Raw genomic sequence first — 26,152 nt, forward strand, 5'->3', positions numbered from 1 at the left:
AACAGAAGGTGTTTCTATATCCTGTCTCTTTGTGTCTGTTCTGTAGGGTATAGCAGCAGCAGGGCGGTCTAAAGGAGACCAAAAACAGAAGGTGTTTCTAACTGTCTCTTTGTGTCTGTTCTGTAGGGTATAGCAGCAGCAGGGCGGTCTAAAGGAGACCACAAACAGAAGGTGTTTCTATATCCTGTCTCTTTGTGTCTGTTCTGTAGGGCATAGCAGCAGCAGGGCGGTCTAAAGGAGACCACAAACAGAAGGTGTTTCTATATCCTGTCTCTTTGTGTCTGTTCTGTAGGGCATAGCAGCAGCAGGGCGGTCTAAAGGAGACCACAAACAGAAGGAGTTTCTATATCCTGTCTCTTTGTGTCTGTTCTGTAGGGTATAGCAGCAGCAGGGCGGTCTAAAGGAGACCACAAACAGAAGGTGTTTCTATATCCTGTCTCTTTGTGTCTGTTCTGTAGGGTATAGCAGCAGCAGGGCGGTCTAAAGGAGACCACAAACAGAAAGTGTTTCTATATCCTGTCTCTTTGTGTCTGTTCTGTAGGGTATAGCAGCAGCAGGGCGGTCTAAAGGAGACCACAAACAGAAGGTGTTTCTATATCCTGTCTCTTTGTGTCTGTTCTGTAGGGTATAGCAGCAGCAGGGCGGTCTAAAGGAGACCAAAAACAGAAGGTGTTTCTAACTGTCTCTTTGTGTCTGTTCTGTAGGGTATAGCAGCAGCAGGGCGGTCTAAAGGAGACCACAAACAGAAGGTGTTTCTATATCCTGTCTCTTTGTGTCTGTTCTGTAGGGCATAGCAGCAGCAGGGCGGTCTAAAGGAGACCACAAACAGAAGGTGTTTCTATGTCCTGTCTCTTTGTGTCTGTTCTGTAGGGTATAGCAGCAGCAGGGCGGTCTAAAGGAGACCACAAACAGAAGGTGTTTCTTAACTGTCTCTTTGTGTCTGTTCTGTAGGGTATAGCAGCGGCAGGGCGGTCGAAAGGAGACCACAAACAGAAGGTGTTTCTAACTGTCTCTTTGTGTCTGTTCTGTAGGGTATAGCAGCGGCAGGGCGGTCGAAAGGAGACCACAAACAGAAGGTGTTTCTAACTGTCTCTTTGTGTCTGTTCTGTAGGGTATAGCAGCAGCAGGGCGGTCTAAAGGAGACCACAAACAGAAGGTGTTTCTATATCCTGTCTCTTTGTGTCTGTTCTGTAGGGTATAGCAGCGGCAGGGCGGTCTAAAGGAGACCACAAACAGAAGGTGTTTCTATATCCTGTCTCTTTGTGTCTGTTCTGTAGGGTATAGCAGCAGCAGGGCGGTCTAAAGGAGACCACAAACAAGGTGTTTCTATATCCTGTCTCTTTGTGTCTGTTCTGTAGGGTATAGCAGCGGCAGGGCGGTCTAAAGGAGACCACAAACAGAAGGTGTTTCTATATCCTGTCTCTTTGTGTCTGTTCTGTAGGGTATAGCAGCAGCAGGTTGGTCTAAAGGAGACCAAAAACAGAAGGTATTTCTAACTGTCTCTTTGTGTATGTTCTGTAGGGCATAGCAGCAGCAGGGCGGTCTAAAGGAGACCACAAACAGAAGGTGTTTCTATATCCTGTCTCTTTGTGTCTGTTCTGTAGGGTATAGCAGCGGCAGGGCGGTCGAAAGGAGACCACAAACAGAAGGTGTTTCTAACTGTCTCTTTGTGTCTGTTCTGTAGGGTATAGCAGCAGCAGGGCGGTCTAAAGGAGACCACAAACAGAAGGTGTTTCTATATCCTGTCTCTTTGTGTCTGTTCTGTAGGGTATAGCAGCAGCAGGGCGGTCTAAAGGAGACCACAAACAGAAGGTGTTTCTATATCCTGTCTCTTTGTGTCTGTTCTGTAGGGTATAGCAGCGGCAGGGCGGTCTAAAGGAGACCACAAACAGAAGGTGTTTCTATATCCTGTCTCTTTGTGTCTGTTCTGTAGGGTATAGCAGCAGCAGGGTGGTCTAAAGGAGACCAAAAACAGAAGGTGTTTCTAACTGTCTCTTTGTGTCTGTTCTGTAGGGCATAGCAGCAGCAGGGCGGTCTAAAGGAGACCACAAACAGAAGGTGTTTCTATATCCTGTCTCTTTGTGTCTGTTCTGTAGGGTATAGCAGCAGCAGGGCGGTCTAAAGGAGACCACAAACATAAGGTGTTTCTAACTGTCTCTTTGTGTCTGTTCTGTAGGGTATAGCAGCAGCAGGGCGGTCTAAAGGAGACCACAAACAGAAGGTTTCTATATCCTGTCTCTTTGTGTCTGTTCTGTAGGCCATAGCAGCAGCAGGGCGGTCTAAAGGAGACCACAAACAGAAGGAGTTTCTATATCCTGTCTCTTTGTGTCTGTTCTGTAGGGTATAGCAGCAGCAGGGCGGTCTAAAGGAGACCACAAACAGAAGGTGTTTCTATATCCTGTCTCTTTGTGTCTGTTCTGTAGGGCATAGCAGCAGCAGGGCGGTCTAAAGGAGACCACAAACAGAAGGTGTTTCTATATCCTGTCTCTTTGTGTCTGTTCTGTAGGGTATAGCAGCAGCAGGGCGGTCTAAAGGAGACCACAAACAGAAGGTGTTTCTATATCCTGTCTCTTTGTGTCTGTTCTGTAGGGTATAGCAGCAGCAGGGCGGTCTAAAGGAGACCACAAACAGAAGGTGTTTCTTAACTGTCTCTTTGTGTCTGTTCTGTAGGGTATAGCAGCAGCAGGGCGGTCTAAAGGAGACCACAAACAGAAGGTGTTTCTATATCCTGTCTCTTTGTGTCTGTTCTGTAGGGTATAGCAGCGGCAGGGCGGTCTAAAGGAGACCACAAACAGAAGGTGTTTATATATCCTGTCTCTTTGTGTCTGTTCTGTAGGGCATAGCAGCAGCAGGGCGGTCTAAAGGAGACCACAAACAGATGGAGTTTCTATATCCTGTCTCTTTGTGTCTGTTCTGTAGGGTATAGCAGCGGCAGGGCGGTCTAAAGGAGACCACAAACAGAAGGTGTTTCTATATCCTGTCTCTTTGTGTCTGTTCTGTAGGGTATAGCAGCAGCAGGGTGGTCTAAAGGAGACCAAAAACAGAAGGTGTTTCTAACTGTCTCTTTGTGTCTGTTCTGTAGGGCATAGCAGCAGCAGGGCGGTCTAAAGGAGACCACAAACAGAAGGTGTTTCTATATCCTGTCTCTTTGTGTCTGTTCTGTAGGGTATAGCAGCAGCAGGGCGGTCTAAAGGAGACCACAAACATAAGGTGTTTCTAACTGTCTCTTTGTGTCTGTTCTGTAGGGTATAGCAGCGGCAGGGCGGTCGAAAGGAGACCACAAACAGAAGGTGTTTCTAACTGTCTCTTTGTGTCTGTTCTGTAGGGTATAGCAGCGGCAGGGCGGTCGAAAGGAGACCACAAACAGAAGGTGTTTCTAACTGTCTCTTTGTGTCTGTTCTGTAGGGTATAGCAGCAGCAGGGCGGTCTAAAGGAGACCACAAACAGAAGGTGTTTCTATATCCTGTCTCTTTGTGTCTGTTCTGTAGGGTATAGCAGCGGCAGGGCGGTCTAAAGGAGACCACAAACAGAAGGTGTTTCTATATCCTGTCTCTTTGTGTCTGTTCTGTAGGGTATAGCAGCAGCAGGGCGGTCTAAAGGAGACCACAAACAGAAGGTGTTTCTATATCCTGTCTCTTTGTGTCTGTTCTGTAGGGTATAGCAGCAGCAGGGCGGTCTAAAGGAGACCAAAAACAGAAGGTGTTTCTATGTCCTGTCTCTTTGTGTCTGTTCTGTAGGGTATAGCAGCAGCAGGGCGGTCTAAAGGAGACCAAAAACAGAAGGTGTTTCTAACTGTCTCTTTGTGTCTGTTCTGTAGGGTATAGCAGCAGCAGGGCGGTCTAAAGGAGACCACAAACAGAAGGTGTTTCTATATCCTGTCTCTTTGTGTCTGTTCTGTAGGGCATAGCAGCAGCAGGGCGGTCTAAAGGAGACCACAAACAGAAGGTGTTTCTATATCCTGTCTCTTTGTGTCTGTTCTGTAGGGCATAGCAGCAGCAGGGCGGTCTAAAGGAGACCACAAACAGAAGGAGTTTCTATATCCTGTCTCTTTGTGTCTGTTCTGTAGGGTATAGCAGCAGCAGGGCGGTCTAAAGGAGACCACAAACAGAAGGTGTTTCTATATCCTGTCTCTTTGTGTCTGTTCTGTAGGGTATAGCAGCAGCAGGGCTGTCTAAAGGAGACCACAAACAGAAGGTGTTTCTATATCCTGTCTCTTTGTGTCTGTTCTGTAGGGTATAGCAGCAGCAGGGCGGTCTAAAGGAGACCACAAACAGAAGGTGTTTCTATATCCTGTCTCTTTGTGTCTGTTCTGTAGGGTATAGCAGCAGCAGGGCGGTCTAAAGGAGACCACAAACAGAAGGTGTTTCTATATCCTGTCTCTTTGTGTCTGTTCTGTAGGGTATAGCAGCGGCAGGGCGGTCGAAAGGAGACCACAAACAGAAGGTGTTTCTAACTGTCTCTTTGTGTCTGTTCTGTAGGGTATAGCAGCGGCAGGGCGGTCGAAAGGAGACCACAAACAGAAGGTGTTTCTATATCCTGTCTCTTTGTGTCTGTTCTGTAGGGTATAGCAGCAGCAGGGCGGTCTAAAGGAGACCACAAACAGAAGGTGTTTCTATATCCTGTCTCTTTGTGTCTGTTCTGTAGGGTATAGCAGCGGCAGGGCGGTCTAAAGGAGACCACAAACAGAAGGTGTTTCTATATCCTGTCTCTTTGTGTCTGTTCTGTAGGGTATAGCAGCGGCAGGGCGGTCTAAAGGAGACCACAAACAGAAGGTGTTTCTTAACTGTCTCTTTGTGTCTGTTCTGTAGGGTATAGCAGCAGCAGGGCGGTCTAAAGGAGACCACAAACAGAAGGTGTTTCTATATCCTGTCTCTTTGTGTCTGTTCTGTAGGGTATAGCAGCGGCAGGGCGGTCTAAAGGAGACCACAAACAGAAGGTGTTTATATATCCTGTCTCTTTGTGTCTGTTCTGTAGGGCATAGCAGCAGCAGGGCGGTCTAAAGGAGACCACAAACAGATGGAGTTTCTATATCCTGTCTCTTTGTGTCTGTTCTGTAGGGTATAGCAGCGGCAGGGCGGTCTAAAGGAGACCACAAACAGAAGGTGTTTCTATATCCTGTCTCTTTGTGTCTGTTCTGTAGGGTATAGCAGCAGCAGGGTGGTCTAAAGGAGACCAAAAACAGAAGGTGTTTCTAACTGTCTCTTTGTGTCTGTTCTGTAGGGCATAGCAGCAGCAGGGCGGTCTAAAGGAGACCACAAACAGAAGGTGTTTCTATATCCTGTCTCTTTGTGTCTGTTCTGTAGGGTATAGCAGCAGCAGGGCGGTCTAAAGGAGACCACAAACATAAGGTGTTTCTAACTGTCTCTTTGTGTCTGTTCTGTAGGGTATAGCAGCGGCAGGGCGGTCGAAAGGAGACCACAAACAGAAGGTGTTTCTAACTGTCTCTTTGTGTCTGTTCTGTAGGGTATAGCAGCGGCAGGGCGGTCGAAAGGAGACCACAAACAGAAGGTGTTTCTAACTGTCTCTTTGTGTCTGTTCTGTAGGGTATAGCAGCAGCAGGGCGGTCTAAAGGAGACCACAAACAGAAGGTGTTTCTATATCCTGTCTCTTTGTGTCTGTTCTGTAGGGTATAGCAGCGGCAGGGCGGTCTAAAGGAGACCACAAACAGAAGGTGTTTCTATATCCTGTCTCTTTGTGTCTGTTCTGTAGGGTATAGCAGCAGCAGGGCGGTCTAAAGGAGACCACAAACAGAAGGTGTTTCTATATCCTGTCTCTTTGTGTCTGTTCTGTAGGGTATAGCAGCAGCAGGGCGGTCTAAAGGAGACCAAAAACAGAAGGTGTTTCTATGTCCTGTCTCTTTGTGTCTGTTCTGTAGGGTATAGCAGCAGCAGGGCGGTCTAAAGGAGACCAAAAACAGAAGGTGTTTCTAACTGTCTCTTTGTGTCTGTTCTGTAGGGTATAGCAGCAGCAGGGCGGTCTAAAGGAGACCACAAACAGAAGGTGTTTCTATATCCTGTCTCTTTGTGTCTGTTCTGTAGGGCATAGCAGCAGCAGGGCGGTCTAAAGGAGACCACAAACAGAAGGTGTTTCTATATCCTGTCTCTTTGTGTCTGTTCTGTAGGGCATAGCAGCAGCAGGGCGGTCTAAAGGAGACCACAAACAGAAGGAGTTTCTATATCCTGTCTCTTTGTGTCTGTTCTGTAGGGTATAGCAGCAGCAGGGCGGTCTAAAGGAGACCACAAACAGAAGGTGTTTCTATATCCTGTCTCTTTGTGTCTGTTCTGTAGGGTATAGCAGCAGCAGGGCTGTCTAAAGGAGACCACAAACAGAAGGTGTTTCTATATCCTGTCTCTTTGTGTCTGTTCTGTAGGGTATAGCAGCAGCAGGGCGGTCTAAAGGAGACCACAAACAGAAGGTGTTTCTATATCCTGTCTCTTTGTGTCTGTTCTGTAGGGTATAGCAGCAGCAGGGCGGTCTAAAGGAGACCACAAACAGAAGGTGTTTCTATATCCTGTCTCTTTGTGTCTGTTCTGTAGGGTATAGCAGCGGCAGGGCGGTCGAAAGGAGACCACAAACAGAAGGTGTTTCTAACTGTCTCTTTGTGTCTGTTCTGTAGGGTATAGCAGCGGCAGGGCGGTCGAAAGGAGACCACAAACAGAAGGTGTTTCTATATCCTGTCTCTTTGTGTCTGTTCTGTAGGGTATAGCAGCAGCAGGGCGGTCTAAAGGAGACCACAAACAGAAGGTGTTTCTATATCCTGTCTCTTTGTGTCTGTTCTGTAGGGTATAGCAGCGGCAGGGCGGTCTAAAGGAGACCACAAACAGAAGGTGTTTCTATATCCTGTCTCTTTGTGTCTGTTCTGTAGGTTATAGCAGCAGCAGGGCGGTCTAAAGGAGACCAAAAACAGAAGGTGTTTCTATGTCCTGTCTCTTTGTGTCTGTTCTGTAGGGTATAGCAGCAGCAGGGCGGTCTAAAGGAGACCAAAAACAGAAGGTGTTTCTAACTGTCTCTTTGTGTCTGTTCTGTAGGGTATAGCAGCAGCAGGGCGGTCTAAAGGAGACCACAAACAGAAGGTGTTTCTATATCCTGTCTCTTTGTGTCTGTTCTGTAGGGCATAGCAGCAGCAGGGCGGTCTAAAGGAGACCACAAACAGAAGGTGTTTCTATATCCTGTCTCTTTGTGTCTGTTCTGTAGGGCATAGCAGCAGCAGGGCGGTCTAAAGGAGACCACAAACAGAAGGAGTTTCTATATCCTGTCTCTTTGTGTCTGTTCTGTAGGGTATAGCAGCAGCAGGGCGGTCTAAAGGAGACCACAAACAGAAGGTGTTTCTATATCCTGTCTCTTTGTGTCTGTTCTGTAGGGTATAGCAGCAGCAGGGCGGTCTAAAGGAGACCACAAACAGAAGGTGTTTATATATCCTGTCTCTTTGTGTCTGTTCTGTAGGGTATAGCAGCAGCAGGGCGGTCTAAAGGAGACCACAAACAGAAGGTGTTTCTATATCCTGTCTCTTTGTGTCTGTTCTGTAGGGTATAGCAGCAGCAGGGCGGTCTAAAGGAGACCAAAAACAGAAGGTGTTTCTAACTGTCTCTTTGCGTCTGTTCTGTAGGGTATAGCAGCAGCAGGGCGGTCTAAAGGAGACCACAAACAGAAGGTGTTTCTATATCCTGTCTCTTTGTGTCTGTTCTGTAGGGCATAGCAGCAGCAGGGCGGTCTAAAGGTGACCACAAACAGAAGGTGTTTCTATGTCCTGTCTCTTTGTGTCTGTTCTGTAGGGTATAGCAGCAGCAGGGCGGTCTAAAGGAGACCACAAACAGAAGGTGTTTCTTAACTGTCTCTTTGTGTCTGTTCTGTAGGGTATAGCAGCGGCAGGGCGGTCGAAAGGAGACCACAAACAGAAGGTGTTTCTAACTGTCTCTTTGTGTCTGTTCTGTAGGGTATAACAGCGGCAGGGCGGTCGAAAGGAGACCACAAACAGAAGGTGTTTCTAACTGTCTCTTTGTGTCTGTTCTGTAGGGTATAGCAGCAGCAGGGCGGTCTAAAGGAGACCACAAACAGAAGGTGTTTCTATATCCTGTCTCTTTGTGTCTGTTCTGTAGGGCATAGCAGCAGCAGGGCGGTCTAAAGGTGACCACAAACAGAAGGTGTTTCTATGTCCTGTCTCTTTGTGTCTGTTCTGTAGGGTATAGCAGCAGCAGGGCGGTCTAAAGGAGACCACAAACAGAAGGTGTTTCTTAACTGTCTCTTTGTGTCTGTTCTGTAGGGTATAGCAGCGGCAGGGCGGTCGAAAGGAGACCACAAACAGAAGGTGTTTCTAACTGTCTCTTTGTGTCTGTTCTGTAGGGTATAACAGCGGCAGGGCGGTCGAAAGGAGACCACAAACAGAAGGTGTTTCTAACTGTCTCTTTGTGTCTGTTCTGTAGGGTATAGCAGCAGCAGGGCGGTCTAAAGGAGACCACAAACAGAAGGTGTTTCTATATCCTGTCTCTTTGTGTCTGTTCTGTAGGGTATAGCAGCGGCAGGGCGGTCTAAAGGAGACCACAAACAGAAGGTGTTTCTATATCCTGTCTCTTTGTGTCTGTTCTGTAGGGTATAGCAGCAGCAGGGCGGTCTAAAGGAGACCACAAACAAGGTGTTTCTATATCCTGTCTCTTTGTGTCTGTTCTGTAGGGTATAGCAGCGGCAGGGCGGTCTAAAGGAGACCACAAACAGAAGGTGTTTCTATATCCTGTCTCTTTGTGTCTGTTCTGTAGGGTATAGCAGCAGCAGGGTGGTCTAAAGGAGACCAAAAACAGAAGGTATTTCTAACTGTCTCTTTGTGTCTGTTCTGTAGGGCATAGCAGCGGCAGGGCGGTCTAAAGGAGACCACAAACAGAAGGTGTTTCTATATCCTGTCTCTTTGTGTCTGTTCTGTAGGGCATAGCAGCAGCAGGGCGGTCTAAAGGAGACCACAAACAGAAGGTGTTTCTATGTCCTGTCTCTTTGTGTCTGTTCTGTAGGGTATAGCAGCAGCAGGGCGGTCTAAAGGAGACCACAAACAGAAGGTGTTTCTTAACTGTCTCTTTGTGTCTGTTCTGTAGGGTATAGCAGCGGCAGGGCGGTCGAAAGGAGACCACAAACAGAAGGTGTTTCTAACTGTCTCTTTGTGTCTGTTCTGTAGGGTATAGCAGCAGCAGGGCGGTCTAAAGGAGACCACAAACAGAAGGTGTTTCTATATCCTGTCTCTTTGTGTCTGTTCTGTAGGGTATAGCAGCAGCAGGGCGGTCTAAAGGAGACCACAAACAGAAGGTGTTTATATATCCTGTCTCTTTGTGTCTGTTCTGTAGGGTATAGCAGCAGCAGGGCGGTCTAAAGGAGACCACAAACAGAAGGTGTTTCTATGTCCTGTCTCTTTGTGTCTGTTCTGTAGGGTATAGCAGCAGGGCGGTCTAAAGGAGACCACAAACAGAAGGTGTTTCTTAACTGTCTCTTTGTGTCTGTTCTGTAGGGTATAGCAGCGGCAGGGCGGTCGAAAGGAGACCACAAACAGAAGGTGTTTCTAACTGTCTCTTTGTGTCTGTTCTGTAGGGTATAGCAGCGGCAGGGCGGTCGAAAGGAGACCACAAACAGAAGGTGTTTCTAACTGTCTCTTTGTGTCTGTTCTGTAGGGTATAGCAGCAGCAGGGCGGTCTAAAGGAGACCACAAACAGAAGGTGTTTCTATATCCTGTCTCTTTGTGTCTGTTCTGTAGGGTATAGCAGCAGCAGGGCGGTCTAAAGGAGACCACAAACAGAAGGTGTTTCTATATCCTGTCTCTTTGTGTCTGTTCTGTAGGGTATAGCAGCGGCAGGGCGGTCTAAAGGAGACCACAAACAGAAGGTGTTTCTATATCCTGTCTCTTTGTGTCTGTTCTGTAGGTTATAGCAGCAGCAGGGTGGTCTAAAGGAGACCAAAAACAGAAGGGGTTTCTAACTGTCTCTTTGTGTCTGTTCTGTAGGGCATAGCAGCAGCAGGGCGGTCTAAAGGAGACCACAAACAGAAGGTGTTTCTATATCCTGTCTCTTTGTGTCTGTTCTGTAGGGTATAGCAGCAGCAGGGCGGTCTAAAGGAGACCACAAACATAAGGTGTTTCTAACTGTCTCTTTGTGTCTGTTCTGTAGGGTATAGCAGCAGCAGGGCGGTCTAAAGGAGACCACAAACAGAAGGTTTCTATATCCTGTCTCTTTGTGTCTGTTCTGTAGGCCATAGCAGCAGCAGGGCGGTCTAAAGGAGACCACAAACAGAAGGAGTTTCTATATCCTGTCTCTTTGTGTCTGTTCTGTAGGGTATAGCAGCAGCAGGGCGGTCTAAAGGAGACCACAAACAGAAGGTGTTTCTATATCCTGTCTCTTTGTGTCTGTTCTGTAGGGCATAGCAGCAGCAGGGCGGTCTAAAGGAGACCACAAACAGAAGGAGTTTCTATATCCTGTCTCTTTGTGTCTGTTCTGTAGGGTATAGCAGAAGCAGGGCGGTCTAAAGGAGACCACAAACAGAAGGTGTTTCTATATCCTGTCTCTTTGTGTCTGTTCTGTAGGGTATAGCAGCAGCAGGGCGGTCTAAAGGAGACCACAAACAGAAGGTGTTTCTTAACTGTCTCTTTGTGTCTGTTCTGTAGGGTATAGCAGCAGCAGGGCGGTCTAAAGGAGACCACAAACAGAAGGTGTTTCTATATCCTGTCTCTTTGTGTCTGTTCTGTAGGGTATAGCAGCGGCAGGGCGGTCTAAAGGAGACCACAAACAGAAGGTGTTTCTATATCCTGTCTCTTTGTGTCTGTTCTGTAGGGCATAGCAGCAGCAGGGCGGTCTAAAGGAGACCACAAACAGATGGAGTTTCTATATCCTGTCTCTTTGTGTCTGTTCTGTAGGGTATAGCAGCGGCAGGGCGGTCTAAAGGAGACCACAAACAGAAGGTGTTTCTATATCCTGTCTCTTTGTGTCTGTTCTGTAGGGTATAGCAGCAGCAGGGTGGTCTAAAGGAGACCAAAAACAGAAGGTGTTTCTAACTGTCTCTTTGTGTCTGTTCTGTAGGGCATAGCAGCAGCAGGGCGGTCTAAAGGAGACCACAAACAGAAGGTGTTTCTATATCCTGTCTCTTTGTGTCTGTTCTGTAGGGTATAGCAGCAGCAGGGCGGTCTAAAGGAGACCACAAACATAAGGTGTTTCTAACTGTCTCTGTGTCTGTTCTGTAGGGTATAGCAGCGGCAGGGCGGTCGAAAGGAGACCACAAACAGAAGGTGTTTCTAACTGTCTCTTTGTGTCTGTTCTGTAGGGTATAGCAGCAGCAGGGCGGTCTAAAGGAGACCACAAACAGAAGGTGTTTCTATATCCTGTCTCTTTGTGTCTGTTCTGTAGGGTATAGCAGCGGCAGGGCGGTCTAAAGGAGACCACAAACAGAAGGTGTTTCTATATCCTGTCTCTTTGTGTCTGTTCTGTAGGGTATAGCAGCAGCAGGGCGGTCTAAAGGAGACCACAAACAGAAGGTGTTTCTATATCCTGTCTCTTTGTGTCTGTTCTGTAGGGTATAGCAGCAGCAGGGTGGTCTAAAGGAGACCAAAAACAGAAGGTGTTTCTATGTCCTGTCTCTTTGTGTCTGTTCTGTAGGGTATAGCAGCAGCAGGGCGGTCTAAAGGAGACCACAAACAGAAGGTGTTTCTATGTCCTGTCTCTTTGTGTCTGTTCTGTAGGGCATAGCAGCAGCAGGGCGGTCTAAAGGAGACCACAAACAGAAGGTGTTTCTATGTCCTGTCTCTTTGTGTCTGTTCTGTAGGGTATAGCAGCAGCAGGGCGGTCTAAAGGAGACCACAAACAGAAGGTGTTTCTTAACTGTCTCTTTGTGTCTGTTCTGTAGGGTATAGCAGCGGCAGGGCGGTCGAAAGGAGACCACAAACAGAAGGTGTTTCTAACTGTCTCTTTGTGTCTGTTCTGTAGGGTATAGCAGCGGCAGGGCGGTCGAAAGGAGACCACAAACAGAAGGTGTTTCTAACTGTCTCTTTGTGTCTGTTCTGTAGGGTATAGCAGCAGCAGGGCGGTCTAAAGGAGACCACAAACAGAAGGTGTTTCTATATCCTGTCTCTTTGTGTCTGTTCTGTAGGGTATAGCAGCAGCAGGGCGGTCTAAAGGAGACCAAAAACAGAAGGTGTTTCTAACTGTCTCTTTGTGTCTGTTCTGTAGGGCATAGCAGCAGCAGGGCGGTCTAAAGGAGACCACAAACAGAAGGTGTTTCTATATCCTGTCTCTTTGTGTCTGTTCTGTAGGGTATAGCAGCAGCAGGGCGGTCTAAAGGAGACCACAAACATAAGGTGTTTCTAACTGTCTCTTTGTGTCTGTTCTGTAGGGTATAGCAGCAGCAGGGCGGTCTAAAGGAGACCACAAACAGAAGGTTTCTATATCCTGTCTCTTTGTGTCTGTTCTGTAGGCCATAGCAGCAGGGCGGTCTAAAGGAGACCACAAACAGAAGGAGTTTCTATATCCTGTCTCTTTGTGTCTGTTCTGTAGGGTATAGCAGCAGCAGGGCGGTCTAAAGGAGACCACAAACAGAAGGAGTTTCTATATCCTGTCTCTTTGTGTCTGTTCTGTAGGGTATAGCAGAAGCAGGGCGGTCTAAAGGAGACCACAAACAGAAGGTGTTTCTATATCCTGTCTCTTTGTGTCTGTTCTGTAGGGTATAGCAGCAGCAGGGCGGTCTAAAGGAGACCACAAACAGAAGGTGTTTCTTAACTGTCTCTTTGTGTCTGTTCTGTAGGGTATAGCAGCAGCAGGGCGGTCTAAAGGAGACCACAAACAGAAGGTGTTTCTATATCCTGTCTCTTTGTGTCTGTTCTGTAGGGTATAGCAGCGGCAGGGCGGTCTAAAGGAGACCACAAACAGAAGGTGTTTCTATATCCTGTCTCTTTGTGTCTGTTCTGTAGGGCATAGCAGCAGCAGGGCGGTCTAAAGGAGACCACAAACAGATGGAGTTTCTATATCCTGTCTCTTTGTGTCTGTTCTGTAGGGTATAGCAGCGGCAGGGCGGTCTAAAGGAGACCACAAACAGAAGGTGTTTCTATATCCTGTCTCTTTGTGTCTGTTCTGTAGGGTATAGCAGCAGCAGGGTGGTCTAAAGGAGACCAAAAACAGAAGGTGTTTCTAACTGTCTCTTTGTGTCTGTTCTGTAGGGCATAGCAGCAGCAGGGCGGTCTAAAGGAGACCACAAACAGAAGGTGTTTCTATATCCTGTCTCTTTGTGTCTGTTCTGTAGGGTATAGCAGCAGCAGGGCGGTCTAAAGGAGACCACAAACATAAGGTGTTTCTAACTGTCTCTGTGTCTGTTCTGTAGGGTATAGCAGCGGCAGGGCGGTCGAAAGGAGACCACAAACAGAAGGTGTTTCTAACTGTCTCTTTGTGTCTGTTCTGTAGGGTATAGCAGCGGCAGGGCGGTCGAAAGGAGACCACAAACAGAAGGTGTTTCTAACTGTCTCTTTGTGTCTGTTCTGTAGGGTATAGCAGCAGCAGGGCGGTCTAAAGGAGACCACAAACAGAAGGTGTTTCTATATCCTGTCTCTTTGTGTCTGTTCTGTAGGGTATAGCAGCGGCAGGGCGGTCTAAAGGAGACCACAAACAGAAGGTGTTTCTATATCCTGTCTCTTTGTGTCTGTTCTGTAGGGTATAGCAGCAGCAGGGCGGTCTAAAGGAGACCACAAACAGAAGGTGTTTCTATATCCTGTCTCTTTGTGTCTGTTCTGTAGGGTATAGCAGCAGCAGGGTGGTCTAAAGGAGACCAAAAACAGAAGGTGTTTCTATGTCCTGTCTCTTTGTGTCTGTTCTGTAGGGTATAGCAGCAGCAGGGCGGTCTAAAGGAGACCACAAACAGAAGGTGTTTCTATGTCCTGTCTCTTTGTGTCTGTTCTGTAGGGTATAGCAGCAGCAGGGCGGTCTAAAGGAGACCACAAACAGAAGGTGTTTCTTAACTGTCTCTTTGTGTCTGTTCTGTAGGGTATAGCAGCGCCAGGGCGGTCGAAAGGAGACCACAAACAGAAGGTGTTTCTAACTGTCTCTTTGTGTCTGTTCTGTAGGGTATAGCAGCGGCAGGGCGCTCGAAAGGAGACCACAAACAGAAGGTGTTTCTAACTGTCTCTTTGTGTCTGTTCTGTAGGGTATAGCAGCAGCAGGGCGGTCTAAAGGAGACCACAAACAGAAGGTGTTTCTATATCCTGTCTCTTTGTGTCTGTTCTGTAGGGTATAGCAGCGGCAGGGCGGTCTAAAGGAGACCACAAACAGAAGGTGTTTCTATATCCTGTCTCTTTGTGTCTGTTCTGTAGGGTATAGCAGCAGCAGGGTGGTCTAAAGGAGACCAAAAACAGAAGGTGTTTCTAACTGTCTCTTTGTGTCTGTTCTGTAGGGCATAGCAGCAGCAGGGCGGTCTAAAGGAGACCACAAACAGAAGGTGTTTCTATATCCTGTCTCTTTGTGTCGGTTCTGTAGGGCATAGCAGCGGCAGGGCGGTCTAAAGGAGACCACAAACAGAAGGTGTTTCTATGTCCTTTCTCTTTGTGTCTGTTCTGTAGGGTATAGCAGCAGCAGGGCGGTCTAAAGGAGACCACAAACAGAAGGTGTTTCTTAACTGTCTCTTTGTGTCTGTTCTGTAGGGTATAGCAGCGGCAGGGCGGTCGAAAGGAGACCACAAACAGAAGGTGTTTCTAACTGTCTCTTTGTGTCTGTTCTGTAGGGTATAGCAGCGGCAGGGCGGTCGAAAGGAGACCACAAACAGAAGGTGTTTCTAACTGTCTCTTTGTGTCTGTTCTGTAGGGTATAGCAGCAGCAGGGCGGTCTAAAGGAGACCACAAACAGAAGGTGTTTCTATATCCTGTCTCTTTGTGTCTGTTCTGTAGGGCATAGCAGCGGCAGGGCGGTCTAAAGGAGACCACAAACAGAAGGTGTTTCTATATCCTGTCTCTTTGTGTCTGTTCTGTAGAGTATAGCAGCAGCAGGGCGGTCTAAAGGAGACCACAAACAGAAGGTGTTTCTATATCCTGTCTCTTTGTGTCTGTTCTGTAGGGTATAGCAGGGGCAGGGCGGTCTAAAGGAGACCACAAACAGAAGGTGTTTCTATATCCTGTCTCTTTGTGTCTGTTCTGTAGGGTATAGCAGCAGCAGGGTGGTCTAAAGGAGACCAAAAACAGAAGGTGTTTCTAACTGTCTCTTTGTGTCTGTTCTGTAGGGCATAGCAGCAGCAGGGCTGTCTAAAGGAGACCTCAAACAGAAGGTGTTTCTATATCCTGTCTCTTTGTGTCTGTTCTGTAGGGCATAGCAGCAGCAGGGCGGTCTAAAGGAGACCACAAACAGAAGGTGTTTCTATGTCCTGTCTCTTTGTGTCTGTTCTGTAGGGTATAGCAGCAGCAGGGCGGTCTAAAGGAGACCACAAACAGAAGGTGTTTCTTAACTGTCTCTTTGTGTCTGTTCTGTAGGGTATAGCAGCGGCAGGGCGGTCGAAAGGAGACCACAAACAGAAGGTGTTTCTAACTGTCTCTTTGTGTCTGTTCTGTAGGGTATAGCAGCGGCAGGGCGGTCGAAAGGAGACCACAAACAGAAGGTGTTTCTAACTGTCTCTTTGTGTCTGTTCTGTAGGGTATAGCAGCAGCAGGGCGGTCTAAAGGAGACCACAAACAGAAGGTGTTTCTATATCCTGTCTCTTTGTGTCTGTTCTGTAGGGTATAGCAGCGGCAGGGCGGTCTAAAGGAGACCACAAACAGAAGGTGTTTCTATATCCTGTCTCTTTGTGTCTGTTCTGTAGGGTATAGCAGCAGCAGGGCGGTCTAAAGGAGACCACAAACAGAAGGTGTTTCTATATCCTGTCTCTTTGTGTCTGTTCTGTAGGGTATAGCAGCGGCAGGGCGGTCTAAAGGAGACCACAAACAGAAGGTGTTTCTATATCCTGTCTCTTTGTGTCTGTTCTGTAGGGTATAGCAGCAGCAGGGTGGTCTAAAGGAGACCAAAAACAGAAGGTGTTTCTAACTGTCTCTTTGTGTCTGTTCTGTAGGGCATAGCAGCAGCAGGGCGGTCTAAAGGAGACCACAAACAGAAGGTGTTTCTATATCCTATCTCTTTGTGTCTGTTCTGTAGGGCATAGCAGCGGCAGGGCGGTCTAAAGGAGACCACAAACAGAAGGTGTTTCTATGTCCTTTCTCTTTGTGTCTGTTCTGTAGGGTATAGCAGCAGCAGGGCGGTCTAAAGGAGACCACAAACAGAAGGTGTTTCTTAACTGTCTCTTTGTGTCTGTTCTGTAGGGTATAGCAGCGGCAGGGCGGTCGAAAGGAGACCACAAACAGAAGGTGTTTCTAACTGTCTCTTTGTGTCTGTTCTGTAGGGTATAGCAGCGGTAGGGCGGTCGAAAGGAGACCACAAACAGAAGGTGTTTCTATATCCTGTCTCTTTGTGTCTGTTCTGTAGGGTATAGCAGCAGCAGCAGGGCGGTCTAAAGGAGACCACAAACAGAAGGTGTTTCTATATCCTGTCTCTTTGTGTCTGTTCTGTAGGGTATAGCAGCGGCAGGGCGGTCTAAAGGAGACCACAAACAGAAGGTGTTTCTATATCCTGTCTCTTTGTGTCTGTTCTGTAGGGTATAGCAGCAGCAGGGTGGTCTAAAGGAGACCAAAAACAGAAGGTGTTTCTAACTGTCTCTTTGTGTCTGTTCTGTAGGGCATAGCAGCAGCAGGGCGGTCTAAAGGAGACCACAAACAGAAGGTGTTTCTATATCCTGTCTCTTTGTGTCTGTTCTGTAGGGTATAGCAGCAGCAGGGCGGTCTAAAGGAGACCACAAACAGAAGGTGTTTCTAACTGTCTCTTTGTGTCTGTTCTGTAGGGCATAGCAACAGCAGGGCGGTCTAAAGGAGACCACAAACAGAAGGTGTTTCTATATCCTGTCTCTTTGTGTCTGTTCTGTAGGGCATAGCAGCAGCAGGGCGGTCTAAAGGAGACCACAAACAGAAGGTGTTTCTATGTCATTTCTCTTTGTGTCTGTTCTGTAGGGTATAGCAGCAGCAGGGCGGTCTAAAGGAGACCACAAACAGAAGGTGTTTCTATATCCTGTCTCTTTGTGTCTGTTCTGTAGGGTATAGCAGCGGCAGGGCGGTCTAAAGGAGACCACAAACAGAAGGTGTTTCTATATCCTGTCTCTTTGTGTCTGTTCTGTAGGGTATAGCAGCAGCAGGGCGGTCTAAAGGAGACCACAAACAGAAGGTGTTTCTATATCCTGTCTCTTTGTGTCTGTTCTGTAGGGTATAGCAGCGGCAGGGCGGTCTAAAGGAGACCACAAACAGAAGGTGTTTCTATATCCTGTCTCTTTGTGTCTGTTCTGTAGGGTATAGCAGCAGCAGGGTGGTCTAAAGGAGACCAAAAACAGAAGGTGTTTCTATATCCTGTCTCTTTGTGTCTGTTCTGTAGGGTATAGCAGCGGCAGGGCGGTCGAAAGGAGACCACAAACAGAAGGTGTTTCTAACTGTCTCTTTGTGTCTGTTCTGTAGGGTATAGCAGCAGCAGGGCGGTCTAAAGGAGACCACAAACAGAAGGTGTTTCTATATCCTGTCTCTTTGTGTCTGTTCTGTAGGGCATAGCAGCGGCAGGGCGGTCTAAAGGAGACCACAAACAGAAGGTGTTTCTATATCCTGTCTCTTTGTGTCTGTTCTGTAGGGTATAGCAGCAGCAGGGCGGTCTAAAGGAGACCACAAACAGAAGGTGTTTCTATATCCTGTCTCTTTGTGTCTGTTCTGTAGGGTATAGCAGGGGCAGGGCGGTCTAAAGGAGACCACAAACAGAAGGTGTTTCTATATCCTGTCTCTTTGTGTCTGTTCTGTAGGGTATAGCAGCAGCAGGGTGGTCTAAAGGAGACCAAAAACAGAAGGTGTTTCTAACTGTCTCTTTGTGTCTGTTCTGTAGGGCATAGCAGCAGCAGGGCTGTCTAAAGGAGACCTCAAACAGAAGGTGTTTCTATATCCTGTCTCTTTGTGTCTGTTCTGTAGGGCATAGCAGCAGCAGGGCGGTCTAAAGGAGACCACAAACAGAAGGTGTTTCTATGTCCTGTCTCTTTGTGTCTGTTCTGTAGGGTATAGCAGCAGCAGGGCGGTCTAAAGGAGACCACAAACAGAAGGTGTTTCTTAACTGTCTCTTTGTGTCTGTTCTGTAGGGTATAGCAGCGGCAGGGCGGTCGAAAGGAGACCACAAACAGAAGGTGTTTCTAACTGTCTCTTTGTGTCTGTTCTGTAGGGTATAGCAGCGGCAGGGCGGTCGAAAGGAGACCACAAACAGAAGGTGTTTCTAACTGTCTCTTTGTGTCTGTTCTGTAGGGCATAGCAGCAGCAGGGCGGTCTAAAGGAGACCACAAACAGAAGGTGTTTCTATATCCTATCTCTTTGTGTCTGTTCTGTAGGGCATAGCAGCGGCAGGGCGGTCTAAAGGAGACCACAAACAGAAGGTGTTTCTATGTCCTTTCTCTTTGTGTCTGTTCTGTAGGGTATAGCAGCAGCAGGGCGGTCTAAAGGAGACCACAAACAGAAGGGGTTTCTTAACTGTCTCTTTGTGTCTGTTCTGTAGGGTATAGCAGCGGCAGGGCGGTCGAAAGGAGACCACAAACAGAAGGTGTTTCTAACTGTCTCTTTGTGTCTGTTCTGTAGGGTATAGCAGCGGTAGGGCGGTCGAAAGGAGACCACAAACAGAAGGTGTTTCTATATCCTGTCTCTTTGTGTCTGTTCTGTAGGGTATAGCAGCAGCAGCAGGGCGGTCTAAAGGAGACCACAAACAGAAGGTGTTTCTATATCCTGTCTCTTTGTGTCTGTTCTGTAGGGTATAGCAGCGGCAGGGCGGTCTAAAGGAGACCACAAACAGAAGGTGTTTCTATATCCTGTCTCTTTGTGTCTGTTCTGTAGGGTATAGCAGCAGCAGGGTGGTCTAAAGGAGACCAAAAACAGAAGGTGTTTCTAACTGTCTCTTTGTGTCTGTTCTGTAGGGCATAGCAGCAGCAGGGCGGTCTAAAGGAGACCACAAACAGAAGGTGTTTCTATATCCTGTCTCTTTGTGTCTGTTCTGTAGGGTATAGCAGCAGCAGGGCGGTCTAAAGGAGACCACAAACAGAAGGTGTTTCTAACTGTCTCTTTGTGTCTGTTCTGTAGGGTATAGCAGCAGCAGCAGGGCGGTCTAAAGGAGACCACAAACAGAAGGTGTTTCTATATCCTGTCTCTTTGTGTCTGTTCTGTAGGGTATAGCAGCAGCAGGGCGGTCTAAAGGAGACCACAAACAGAAGGTGTTTCTATATCCTGTCTCTTTGTGTCTGTTCTGTAGGGTATAGCAGCGGCAGGGCGGTCTAAAGGAGACCACAAACAGAAGGTGTTTCTATATCCTGTCTCTTTGTGTCTGTTCTGTAGGGTATAGCAGCAGCAGGGTGGTCTAAAGGAGACCAAAAACAGAAGGTGTTTCTAACTGTCTCTTTGTGTCTGTTCTGTAGGGCATAGCAACAGCAGGGCGGTCTAAAGGAGACCACAAACAGAAGGTGTTTCTATATCCTGTCTCTTTGTGTCTGTTCTGTAGGGCATAGCAGCAGCAGGGCGGTCTAAAGGAGACCACAAACAGAAGGTGTTTCTATGTCATTTCTCTTTGTGTCTGTTCTGTAGGGTATAGCAGCAGCAGGGCGGTCTAAAGGAGACCACAAACAGAAGGTGTTTCTATATCCTGTCTCTTTGTGTCTGTTCTGTAGGGTATAGCAGCGGCAGGGCGGTCTAAAGGAGACCACAAACAGAAGGTGTTTCTATATCCTGTCTCTTTGTGTCTGTTCTGTAGGGTATAGCAGCAGCAGGGCGGTCTAAAGGAGACCACAAACAGAAGGTGTTTCTATATCCTGTCTCTTTGTGTCTGTTCTGTAGGGTATAGCAGCGGCAGGGCGGTCTAAAGGAGACCACAAACAGAAGGTGTTTCTATATCCTGTCTCTTTGTGTCTGTTCTGTAGGGTATAGCAGCAGCAGGGTGGTCTAAAGGAGACCAAAAACAGAAGGTGTTTCTAACTGTCTCTTTGTGTCTGTTCTGTAGGGCATAGCAGCAGCAGGGCGGTCTAAAGGAGACCACAAACAGAAGGTGTTTCTATATCCTGTCTCTTTGTGTCTGTTCTGTAGGGCATAGCAGCGGCAGGGCGGTCTAAAGGAGACCAAAAACAGAAGGTGTTTCTATGTCCTTTCTCTTTGTGTCTGTTCTGTAGGGTATAGCAGCAGCAGGGCGGTCTAAAGGAGACCACAAACAGAAGGTGTTTCTTAACTGTCTCTTTGTGTCTTTTCTGTAGGGTATAGCAGCGGCAGGGCGGTCGAAAGGAGACCACAAACAGAAGGTGTTTCTAACTGTCTCTTTGTGTCTGTTCTGTAGGGTATAGCAGCGGCAGGGCGGTCGAAAGGAGACCACAAACAGAAGGTGTTTCTAACTGTCTCTTTGTGTCTGTTCTGTAGGGTATAGCAGCAGCAGGGCGGTCTAAAGGAGACCACAAACAGAAGGTGTTTCTATATCCTGTCTCTTTGTGTCTGTTCTGTAGGGTATAGCAGCGGCAGGGCGGTCTAAAGGAGACCACAAACAGAAGGTGTTTCTATATCCTGTCTCTTTGTGTCTGTTCTGTAGGGTATAGCAGCAGCAGGGCGGTCTAAAGGAGACCACAAACAGAAGGTGTTTCTATATCCTGTCTCTTTGTGTCTGTTCTGTAGGGTATAGCAGCGGCAGGGCGGTCTAAAGGAGACCACAAACAGAAGGTGTTTCTATATCCTGTCTCTTTGTGTCTGTTCTGTAGGGTATAGCAGCAGCAGGGTGGTCTAAAGGAGACCAAAAACAGAAGGTGTTTCTAACTGTCTCTTTGTGTCTGTTCTGTAGGGCATAGCAGCAGCAGGGCGGTCTAAAGGAGACCACAAACAGAAGGTGTTTCTATATCCTGTCTCTTTGTGTCTGTTCTGTAGGGCATAGCAGCAGCAGGGCGGTCTAAAGGAGACCACAAACAGAAGGTGTTTCTATGTCATTTCTCTTTGTGTCTGTTCTGTAGGGTATAGCAGCAGCAGGGCGGTCTAAAGGAGACCACAAACAGAAGGTGTTTCTTAACTGTCTCTTTGTGTCTGTTCTGTAGGGTATAGCAGCGGCAGGGCGGTCGAAAGGAGACCACAAACAGAAGGTTGTTTCTAACTGTCTCTTTGTGTCTGTTCTGTAGGGTATAGCAGCGGCAGGGCGGTCGAAAGGAGACCACAAACAGAAGGTGTTTCTATATCCCGTCTCTTTGTGTTTGTTCTGTAGGGTATAGCAGCGGCAGGGCGGTCTAAAGGAGACCACAAACAGAAGGTGTTTCTATATCCTGTCTCTTTGTGTCTGTTCTGTAGGGTATAGCAGCAGCAGGGCGGTCTAAAGGAGACCACAAACAGAAGGTGTTTCTATATCCTGTCTCTTTGTGTCTGTTCTGTAGGGTATAGCAGCGGCAGGGCGGTCTAAAGGAGACCACAAACAGAAGGTGTTTCTATATCCTGTCTCTTTGTGTCTGTTCTGTAGGGTATAGCAGCAGCAGGGCGGTCTAAAGGAGACCACAAACAGAAGGTGTTTCTTAACTGTCTCTTTGTGTCTGTTCTGTAGGGTATAGCAGCAGCAGGGCGGTCTAAAGGAGACCACAAACAGAAGGTGTTTCTATATCCTGTCTCTTTGTGTCTGTTCTGTAGGGTATAGCAGCAGCAGGGCGGTCTAAAGGAGACCACAAACAGAAGGTGTTTCTATATCCTGTCTCTTTGTGTCTGTTCTGTAGGGTATAGCAGCAGCAGGGCGGTCTAAAGGAGACCACAAACAGAAGGTGTTTCTATATCCTGTCTCTTTGTGTCTGTTCTGTAGGGTATAGCAGCAGCAGGGCGGTCTAAAGGAGACCAAAAACAGAAGGTGTTTCTAACTGTCTCTTTGTGTCTGTTCTGTAGGGTATAGCAGCAGCAGGGCGGTCTAAAGGAGACCACAAACAGGTGTTTCTAACTGTCTCTTTGTGTCTGTTCTGTAGGGTATAGCAGCAGCAGGGCGGTCTAAAGGAGACCACAAACAGAAGGTGTTTCTATATCCTGTCTCTTTGTGTCTGTTCTGTAGGGTATAGCAGCAGCAGGGCGGTCTAAAGGAGACCAAAAACAGAAGGTGTTTCTAACTGTCTCTTTGTGTCTGTTCTGTGGGGTATAGCAGCAGCAGGGCGGTCTAAAGGAGACCACAAACAGAAGGTGTTTCTATATCCTGTCTCTTTGTGTCTGTTCTGTAGGGCATAGCAGCAGCAGGGCGGTCTAAAGGAGACCACAAACAGAAGGTGTTTCTATGTCCTGTCTCTTTGTGTCTGTTCTGTAGGGTATAGCAGCAGCAGGGCGGTCTAAAGGAGACCACAAACAGAAGGTGTTTCTTAACTGTCTCTTTGTGTCTGTTCTGTAGGGTATAGCAGCGGCAGGGCGGTCGAAAGGAGACCACAAACAGAAGGTGTTTCTAACTGTCTCTTTGTGTCTGTTCTGTATGGTATAGCAGCAGCAGGGTGGTCTAAAGGAGACCACAAACAGAAGGTGTTTCTATATCCTGTCTCTTTGTGTCTGTTCTGTAGGGTATAGCAGCAGCAGGGCGGTCGAAAGGAGACCACAAACAGAAGGTGTTTCTAACTGTCTCCTTTGGAGGGATCAAGATCTTCGATGAGAAGTCTGAGGTAAGTTTCAGTGTGTGTGTGTGTGTGTGTGTGTGTGTGTAAGATATTGCTCCAGGAGGACAGGTGGACCTGTTAATGAGGCTGCTCTAAGGAGCCCCAGTGGAAATCAGGTGGACCTAATTGAAACTACCTCAGTAGATCAAAATACAGACCTGCTTTATCGTCTGATTGGCAGAGAATAGCGTCGCAGTCTGTCTTCCTCTGTGTGTATCTTTGTGTCTGGTTACTGGAGGCTTTGTTTGTGGTGCCTCTTATGTGCCAGGCTGCCACTAGAGGTGTTTGTGTGCGTGGCCTTGCCTTTCAACATCCCACACTGCAACCATATTGCTTACATCCCCATCCCTTCCTCCCTCCCTATGGATAGATGAGCTGGATTGGTGGTTGGATGAATGGATGGATGACCTCTCTCATGGAGGAGGGAAGGTCATGGAGGGAGGAGCTGTCTGAGATTGAAGATAGGCGCGAAGGAACAATCTCTCCTCTGTCCCCACAGAGGGCGGACGCTCGTGTTCTCTCTTTCTGTCACGGATGAATGGAACACCCAGGAGGGGTGGAGAGAGGGCGAGGCCTTTAACAGAAAAATAAAAAGTGTGTGTATGTCATCCCCTCTCCAGCCCCAGCTTAGTACAAGACATCTGGGTTCCAGTCCAATCTACAGGCATGGGATGTGTGTGTGTGTGTGCTTTCATGCGTACTTGCATGGGATCACAGGGCCTCTCCTGCTGGGGGGGGGGGGGGCTCTTATTATTGTCAGGTCAGTCAATGGGAGAAATGATAATCATCAGCCTAGTTAATAAATATAGGACACATCAGTCACACAGAGTTACTGTCTCCTCTCGTACCACTGTAGCTGCTGCTGTGTGCTCTGTAGTACTGTCAGCTCTGTCAGAGCACTGTGTTGGGTTGACAGATGCACAGATTTGGGCTCCATGCTATTTTCTGAGATTGCCTCTGTCTGTAGTGTCACATCCAGGGAGAAAATGTAGTGATCGACTCGACTGCCTGCAGAGACACGACTCTCATTGTCACATACATACACTGTCACACACACATGCACGCACGCGCACAGACGCACAGTCCCAGCTCTGGTTCACTGGGACAACCAATGCCATCTGCCATGGGCACAGCCATCCCTCCCTGGCACAAACCACTCTGGCTAAACTGGAGGGAGTAGGGGAACTAAAGACTGTTAAATGTAGCAGGCGGGAGGGAGTGTGTGTGTGTGTGTGTGTGGAAGAGGTCTAATCCCCCCCCTCCTGCCTGGCACAGAGACACAACACGGAGGCTCACAGGGAGTAGTGGGACTGTATCCCTCCGTCTGGCCACTTCCTGCTGAGGGCTGCCTGGGCTCTGAACAGAACTACTGCCAGATCATCCTCTCCTCTTTCCTCTCATCTATTCATCTCTAGATCAATGGTTCTGTCTGTGATAACTTTGTGTTTCTGTCTCTCTCAGGTCCTCCAGCACCACCATGCTGTCCATGAGATCTCGTACATCGCTAAAGACATCACGGACCACCGAGCCTTTGGCTACGTCTGTGGGAAGGAGGGAAACCACCGCTTCGTAGCTATCAAGACCGCTCAGTCAGTGAGTACCACACAATTTGTGAATGTGTGTGTATGTCCATGATCCCTATTGCCCTCTGCTAGCCACGGGGAACATTGTCCTGTTGACATTTAGATAATGACCCTTGAATCAGCTGTCTGCCCTGCTGCTGTGGCATGTGTGTGTGTGTGTGTGTGTGTGTGTGTGTGCGTAGAGAATAGCGATAGAGTCTATATTCTCACTATTTTGTTGTTGTCTGTGTCTTAAATTCCTGTGGGCAGGTTCTGCGTGTAGACATAGAATCTGCCTGGTCGGAATGGGATGCGTGAAATAATGAACTGCAGTAGTTTTGGTCTTTGGGTTTTCTTCACTGGTTATATGGAATAGGGGTTTAAACATTAAAACATTTAAATTAAATTGGGATCATTAACATTAAGGAAAAAAAACGAAACAAAAAATGATGTGATTTTTTGGGGTTCCTATTACAAAGTATGTCATTGCCCTTTTAAAATGCCACTGCCCCTGTTTACAACAACAAGAATTAAAGCTGCAAGCAGCATTGCTGGGGTTCAAGTTGTGGGCCCACTGTGCCACCATCCTGACAAATTGGACACGGATGAGCTACTTCCGTACTCCTTACCATGCTTGGAAAATATCAAAACTGAACATCAACCAGATCATGCAGAATGATGCCATCCTAGATGGTGTCCGAGCCACTGCGGATGAACAAGGCCACCGAATTGACGGCTTTGAACATGACCTGTGTGACTACAGTGACCGCATAGTAACTTGAGAAAACGGTCGCCCATCTGAGCTCCGAAAAATAAAAGCTGATCGACAAGACCGATGACCTAGAATTCTGTTCTTGCCGTTGCAATCTTCGTGTTGTTGGTATAGCAGAGAAACGTGAAGGAGGGGACTTGGTTAAGTTCATGTCAGAATTCTTTGCGATGTGCTAGGTCTGGCCATCGTTCAATCACCCCGACGCTGGATAGAGTCCACTGCATTGGCCCCTCCCCAGTGGGTGGAGACGACAACTCCAAGCCTAGAGTGTTTATCATCCATTTTCACTACTACGGTGACAAGGAGCACATCCTCCAGAGGCAGGGCAGAGACCAGTACACTTCTGCAGACGCAAGGTGTTCATCTTTCCTGACCTCAGCTTTAATGTCACCAAGAAAAGAGCTAAGTTCTTCGATGTGAAACGCAAACTTCATGCGAAGAAAGTGAATTTCTCACTCTGCTTCCCTGCTCGTCTGCACATTGAACATACCGGGGGGAAGCTACAATTCGACTCCCACGAGGACGCCCAGCATTGGTTCGACAGTCACTTATCTTATCTTGGATCTATGACCTACTCGTTTGCCAGGTAGCATGCATAGCCTAGCCTCTAAGTTGAAGGTATTTTTGACTTTACTTTACTTTCTCCCTGTTGCCATTAAAAATTACTGATACTGTCTTGTATGGTTGTCATTTACGCTACACATTTGGGGGGTCCTTTTTATTTGGCTAGATGACTAATGCATGGCTACATTTCCAGGCTTTTGCAGAGCTTTCCTCAGTTTTTTCTTTATTTTTGTCTAGATACTTACTGAAGGACTTTTCACCACTTTATACGCACATACATTCGTATGTGTACAGACACTCGGCCTCTTTCGTTTTTGTATTTTGGTTTTCTGTTGACCTTCTTCACCGTTTTGTGAATACCTTTTCAAGTGTATTTCACGACTGGGGCTATGGAGCCTCTCCACGTTAGGATAGGAAGGTTTTCTTTTTATATTTTATATTGTATATTTTACACCTAACACAGGCTTCAATAGCGCTCTCCTTAAGAAGGGGAAAGACCCCACTTCCTGTTCTTCATTTAGGCCCCTAAGTCTCCTTAATGTGGATGTAAAGGTGCTGG

At 47.5% G+C, this 26,152-nt stretch overlaps 1 protein-coding gene across 2 annotated transcripts in view; it reads left to right on the forward strand.

Annotated features, from left to right (window-relative positions):
* LOC139410198 (disabled homolog 1-like) overlaps positions 1-26,152 on the forward strand; it is an 80,436-nt gene that overhangs the window by 11,827 nt on the left and 42,457 nt on the right. For both annotated transcript variants that reach the window (XM_071155663.1, XM_071155664.1), the window contains exons 3-4: positions 22,603-22,701; positions 24,157-24,288. In XM_071155663.1, the coding sequence (XP_071011764.1) occupies positions 22,603-22,701; positions 24,157-24,288 (231 nt within the window). The remainder of the gene's footprint in view (positions 1-22,602; positions 22,702-24,156; positions 24,289-26,152) is intronic.

The sequence above is a fragment of the Oncorhynchus clarkii genome, chromosome 5 (genome assembly GCF_045791955.1).
Source record: "Oncorhynchus clarkii lewisi isolate Uvic-CL-2024 chromosome 5, UVic_Ocla_1.0, whole genome shotgun sequence".
Classification (NCBI taxonomy): Eukaryota; Metazoa; Chordata; class Actinopteri; order Salmoniformes; family Salmonidae; genus Oncorhynchus; species Oncorhynchus clarkii.